General features: G+C 33.7%; 1 protein-coding gene across 1 annotated transcript; it reads right to left on the bottom strand.

Annotated features, from left to right (window-relative positions):
• Nucleotides 1-2,959: 2,959 nt before the first annotated feature.
• LOC135835368 (uncharacterized) lies at nucleotides 2,960-4,851 on the bottom strand. The gene is made up of 2 exons (XM_065349593.1): nucleotides 4,525-4,851; nucleotides 2,960-3,477 (listed from the first exon to the last, which is right to left on the bottom strand). Exons 1-2 carry the CDS (start codon nucleotides 4,763-4,765, stop codon nucleotides 3,212-3,214), a joined length of 507 nt encoding a protein of 168 aa, XP_065205665.1. The 5' UTR covers nucleotides 4,766-4,851; the 3' UTR covers nucleotides 2,960-3,211.
• Nucleotides 4,852-6,172: the final 1,321 nt, after the last annotated feature.

Raw genomic sequence — 6,172 nt, 5'->3', positions numbered from 1 at the left:
AGATTTTGAGAGTGACACCTCAAAAGTGGTTTTTTGACCAGCTTTTTTCAATAAAAAATCCAAAAATCAAGTTTACTCCCAAAATTGGCTCAAATGTAGATAAACTCGTTTAACAGGTTGAGTATACCTAATACACAACTCGATTTTTAGCTGCCCAACTTTATATTCACGCCTTCTGAGGCAAATTCAAAATTCTGGAGAAATTGAAAATCGTGCTGGAGGCTCCAGAATGGCTAGAAATGGTGAAATTTGGATTTGGGTAATTGATGTTAGTTTTGGAATTTATTTTGACCATTTTTACTGATAAAGTACGTACTTTTTAAAAAACAGCATAAATCGTCAAAAACAGTCAATTTTGAATTTTCAAACGTTTGCCAAAAATCGAAAAATGAACTTGGGCAGCTGAAAATTTGGTTTTGGGGGATTCAGACTACATATACTTGCACACATCAACAACTACCAGGTTTAATTTTTTAATGCATTTTGAAGGGGAAAAAATGCTAATTATAGGTACGTAATAATTGAATAATTTACGGAAGTAGGTAATAGGTATACACTTTTTTACTATTTCAGAGTTTTGGTTACAAATACAAAGCTTTGCTTTATGATAAAATTGCTAGTCTGCCTTTCAGCCAAAAAATAGCAATAAATCTCATCTTTTGTCAAATTTTCCAAACGGTCTCCTTTCTTATGAAAAATAATTTAAAAAATTCCAACAAGTGTTCTTTTTTTTCCTAAAAATTACTAGTCTTGCTTTTTAGGCTCACAAAATGTCAAAAAGTCTAACCTTTTAACCGAAAGATAGACCAGAAGAAATCTCTCATTGCAATCCAAAACATTAACCTAGTTTCAGAAATGATACCTTTCGATGATTTGGTTTAATTCATGGGAGAATATTCATATATATTTTTTTAGTTGCATTTAGCTCTTGTTTCTAACCTAAGAAAGGTTATTCACAAAAATGGGAAATATTTGAGAAGAAAACAAAATTTCCAAAACGCGAATTTACCCCCCCCCCCACCAAAAAGAATGATTTTTGACTTGGGAACATTTAACCAGAAATACTGAGCCTTATAAGCAAGTTGAAAAAAACAGCATTTTAGATTGGCAATTTTAAAATGAAACGAGGAATTTTTAAACAGATAACGCGAAAATCAATTTTTTTCAATTATGACCTTATAACTTTTAAGAATAAGCGTGCCACTCCCCTCGCCCAAAAAGAAAAAAAAGAAGTGACAAAAAAAGGCCTGAGATATGTACACTCATTCATCAGTACTAAGGACTTCACTGCTCAGATAACTAAGGCGCCATTCCACGAACAAAATTAGTGTACATAGATCGAGTTTTACATATGTAGAAGGAATTCATTTAGAATTTTGGATTAGTCATACAGCTTGCGAACTATAAACTTACCTACTCGTATCCGAGTTCATTGAAGGGTTATCGAACCAACTTCTTTGAATGATGATTTGAAAAAATGCACTACCTTCATAATAATGAGGTATCTTCTTTCAACGAATATCGAATCTCATACCTACTTCCATAAAAACATTCAATGTAGGAGAACTGAGAAGTAAGTTTATTGAATGTTTAATTCAAAGTTGTCCCATTCCAGCACTGCACAGCTCAAACCAAAACTGAAATGCCAAAAATACGTCACAAGCCAGCATTTCAAACATGTTAAATTGAATTTTCCAAGTTTTTGAAAATCACAAGAATGACGGAAAAAATAAATGTTTTTTCCTAACTACTCCACACAAAGCTTGAATTTTGTATGTATGTACCCCATTTTGGAAGCCCCCCGCCTCTTCCCTACCGCTATATGACTATGAAAGAAATAGGGAATAAACTTGGATTTTTTTGTCGAATGGAACGACGGCAGAGATTTTGTCAAATTTTCAGAAACCGATTTCAGAAGAACCTAAATAGGACAGCTTTTACGGCACTTTAAAAATCTAGACGTTTCAAAATAGGCACAACTAAAGGCTCCAGACGGCTTGAAGGGGGTAAAACGTAAATTTTCACTTCCCAACTTTATTCGATAAGATTTTGTGGAAATTTCACTCATCAAAATTTCTGCTGGCGGCTCCAGAACTGCTCAAAACGGTTTGAAACCGTTTCCAATCGATTCAGAGGGTCGAAAATAAAGCAGGTATTACCAAATTACAGTACAGCTTTCTAACATAGATTAATTTAGGGAAATTTCGAATTTTCACTACCTAATTTTTACCCTACTCAAATTAGGGGATCAAAAAGTTCACCAAAATTTTTTTCAAAAAAATGCACTTTTACACTTGGAATTATGGCTGCTGAGGAATTCCTGCGGGAAGGGTTCAATTAAGACTGGAAGAACAAGTATTCGAAATTTCGTTTAATCTTAGAACTTGATGTCCTGAAATTAGAACTGTGGAAATGATTACTGAGAATATTGATAAAAAAAAAACATTATTAAGGTTACAAATATGTATTGATTACGAGTATTATAATCCATATCTAGGTACAATTCATAATAATATCACCAATGTAGTAAGAATAAGGCACAATACAGGTAACGATATTAATAGCCTAATTCGAAGATTCAATTTCTCGTTGTTTCTGGCAGTAGATAGAACAATAAGACTGTCATAAATTGTAATCGAAATCGCATAGAAAAAACGGTTTCTGCGAAAAATGACTTTTTGAATGTACTGACCAATGACCATAAAACAAGTAGGTACAAATACACTTGAGTACATACTCGTATTCGTATTATGCAGTTTTTATTTTTTATTCTTCATCCATTTAAATTTTCGCAGGCAAAGCTCCCCGCATATCTCCCCCCCCCCCCCTCCCAACCCAAAAGTAAAAATTTCTCAATGACGAAAATGTAAATTAACCTACGTTTTCAAAAAAGGTAAATAAAATTGTTGTCAAATAGGTGCTCTCTGCGAGTTAAACAATGGAATAACACAACAACATAATTAGGTATATTACAAATTTTATTATCGGGTTGAAAAATCTATGCAAGAGAAGTGATCAATTAATTATTAATGAAACGATTCCATTTCATGAAGAAAATTTTGAGTAGATACGTAAGTAAAACACTTAGAAAATACGCTATAGGTATAGGTAAGGTAAATCGACTTCATGTATTTATTTTTTTTTAATTTTTTATGCGCTTACGAAATAAAATCAGCTTAAATATTGATCATGATCCGTACAAAAGTTTCCACTAGTCGCATATGATTTGATAGATGTAGAATTCAGGGCCGAGTTTTGGTGCGCAGGTAGTTGTCTGACTGAAAGATATATTAGGTTGAGTATCCGCCGTCCTTGAGAATTCTACGTGCATTGCGATAGTCCCTTGTTTATTTTTGACATTAAAACTGCCTACAGCGCCTAAATCACTACCCAGGTTTTGAACTGCTCCCATCTTAATGTCAGAGTCGAATGTTTTCCTATTTATATCATCTTCGCTAATATCGCTGCTTCTATCACCTAGGAGAAAAATTTTAGAATAGTAACTCATTAGTTATTTTGGATTGGTTAGTTCGGTTAACAATACTCGTAATTAACGTTTGCTAATTTATTAATTAATTTTTTCGAATAAAATCAGTGAAAATTTTTGTTTCAAGTTGAAAAAGTCCGTCTCTGGAAGGGAAAATAAGTAGAAATGAGTTTCCAAAGAGGAGTAATATTCGAAAAAAATCGGCTTACTTTTAGGAAAATTCATGTTTTGAAAGTATTTTATTCTCAAATATGTCGTACATGTAAGTACATTACATATGTATCACTCATGGAAACAGGGAAATTTTTTGGAATGCAGCAATGCCAATGTTTCGGTCATGATTGCCAATTTGAAAAAAAAAACGAAACCAATTAGTGCGCATACGAAAAAATTTGATAAGGATTTGGCTATTTTTCTCGATTTTCTGAAAATAGCAATAATGATAAAAAATTGGCACCACTGGGTTCTAAAATAAATTCTCAGTTTCAGAAACGATATAAGTATCTTACCATGTTTAAATATCATCAATGCGAAATATTCAAAACACGATTTCACTCAAAAATAAGCTACTCGCACATTTTTAACTGCTCAGTAGAACTCTAAAAGTGGTCTTGGATTTTGAGGGCAATGTCCAAGGTCGACGCAGAATCTCAAATATTATCTTATAAAAATGGATAATTTTTACAAAAACGTGTCAGGTAACTATTATTCAGATTTTCTACACGATTCCATAATTTTTTTCAAACATTTCTTCGATAGGTAATTGAAAGATATTGAAATGATGTGATGTAAGAAATCACGCTTTTTGGCATCATTTGTTGGTACCATTATTACCGACGTTCAACTGCGAATTTTTCTTCTAAAATGAACTCGGAAATTTTAAAACTAATTTTTATCCACACACTTGCACCTTAAAGTGATGTTTCACCTCTACCGCGTTGAAAAAATTTAATAAAAGAAATAAGCTACCATCCCCTCAAAGTTGAAATTAATTAAGAATTACTTCAGATCGAATAACTTTTGCATTATTTACATACCAAACCACCATTTTCCTTGCTGAATACTCGCATCCCTCAGCTTGTATTCATTACCCTGATTTGACTTGAGCTGGAATTCGACATAGATGTCTTTTGAATCTCGAGTTCTAATAGTGGTGCGATTTGTTGAACCGGATGTACTGATGAGCTTCACATCGTCAGGAGGTGCTGCGTTTACCTGGTAAACCAATGCAAGCGCGAAAACTGCGAATAAATAAGATTTCCACGACATCGACATCATACCGGGACTAGATTGATAATTTAGAATGAGAAAATTTGCACTACTAACTGTGATCGAATTGATCAAAATAAAAACAATGTACCGTCTGAAGAGAATCGCCAGTATTTATAAGAAATTATTATAAGATAGTTTATCAACGCAACGTGGAAAACGCGCAACATTTTCCAGCCTGCGATAAAGTTATATTTTTTTCTCGATGAATGTTAATTAGCGAACAAACAACACTATCATATAATTTGCGTTTTTGTAATTACAAATATTTATAACTTTTTATTCCAGGTACCCTTCGCATTGAATTCATAATCCATTTGGTATTATGCAGATAATTGTGTTTCTTTTCTTTTTTAATTAGATAATAAACTCATACTTAATCAATATTTATATCGATAAGGTAAATGCATCATTTATTTATTCTCAAAACGAGTCAAGCCGACGTTTAAGGGTACCACGTGTATGTTGAACTTACCTACAGTGTAGTTACGTAAAATTGTGAGACGAAATCTTCAATCGCACCGTATAGGTCTAGGAAAATAGTACTATACATAAGGATGGACTCGAACAAAACAGCTCCAAAATGGATATTCAGAAGTCTGCAGCACGATGCAGCATTTCAAAATTTCTGCACAAGGTATGGAAATTAATTTGAGTAATTTATCCACATCGGAGCCGATTTCCAGGCACACACCATGAAGTGCTTCATTTTTCAAGTAACTAGAATATTTATAGGAAAAAATTCGAAAAATAAAGTTTTCTACTTGTAGGGAATTTTTGGCACGAAAGGTTGTTTCTCGTCTAAAACCGCCCTCCTCTCAATCAATTTCTCCAAAATTTTGAAATTTCTTCAAAAGCAAAGGAAATTAGGTAGTTAGGGTAGCTGAAAATCAAGTCGCGGGGCCATTCCACGTCAATTCGACCAAGAAGTGGTAAAGGTAAGGGGGGGGGTCAGAAATTTTTTGAAATTTTTTTTGTGGAAAGACCTTTCGAAGGGATGACTATAATGGTGCAAATTGCAGCCCTCTAGCCCTTCTTTAAAGGCTACTAGGGGGTGTCAAAGTTTTCAGTGAACTTGAAATATCATCCATTTCAGCAGTGGATTACTCGATAACCGCGATACCTACCAAAATGGAACTTGTCCAATAGTTAGGGGTTTTGATAGGCTTTTTGGTAAAAGGAAGGTCTCTATCCTCTCAAAAAGAGATAAAATTCGATTTTATGACAGAATGTTTGAAAATTGTGGTAAAGACTACGGCAAATACTGGAAAATTCTCAATGAAATTGCTGGGAGAAAAAAAGAGGGAAACAATTACGTCATTATCTCTGAATGGACAGGATGTTAGTGACTCATTTGGTAAAGTTGTTGGACACAGTGAACTAGAACTGCTTGGCGAAAGAAACTCATGTCCTCCC

This window comes from Planococcus citri, chromosome 2 (genome assembly GCF_950023065.1).
Source record: "Planococcus citri chromosome 2, ihPlaCitr1.1, whole genome shotgun sequence".
Lineage (NCBI taxonomy): Eukaryota > Metazoa > Arthropoda > Insecta > Hemiptera > Pseudococcidae > Planococcus > Planococcus citri.
Note: the sequence above shows the minus strand (reverse complement) of the source record. Positions and strands in the feature narration are given on the sequence as shown.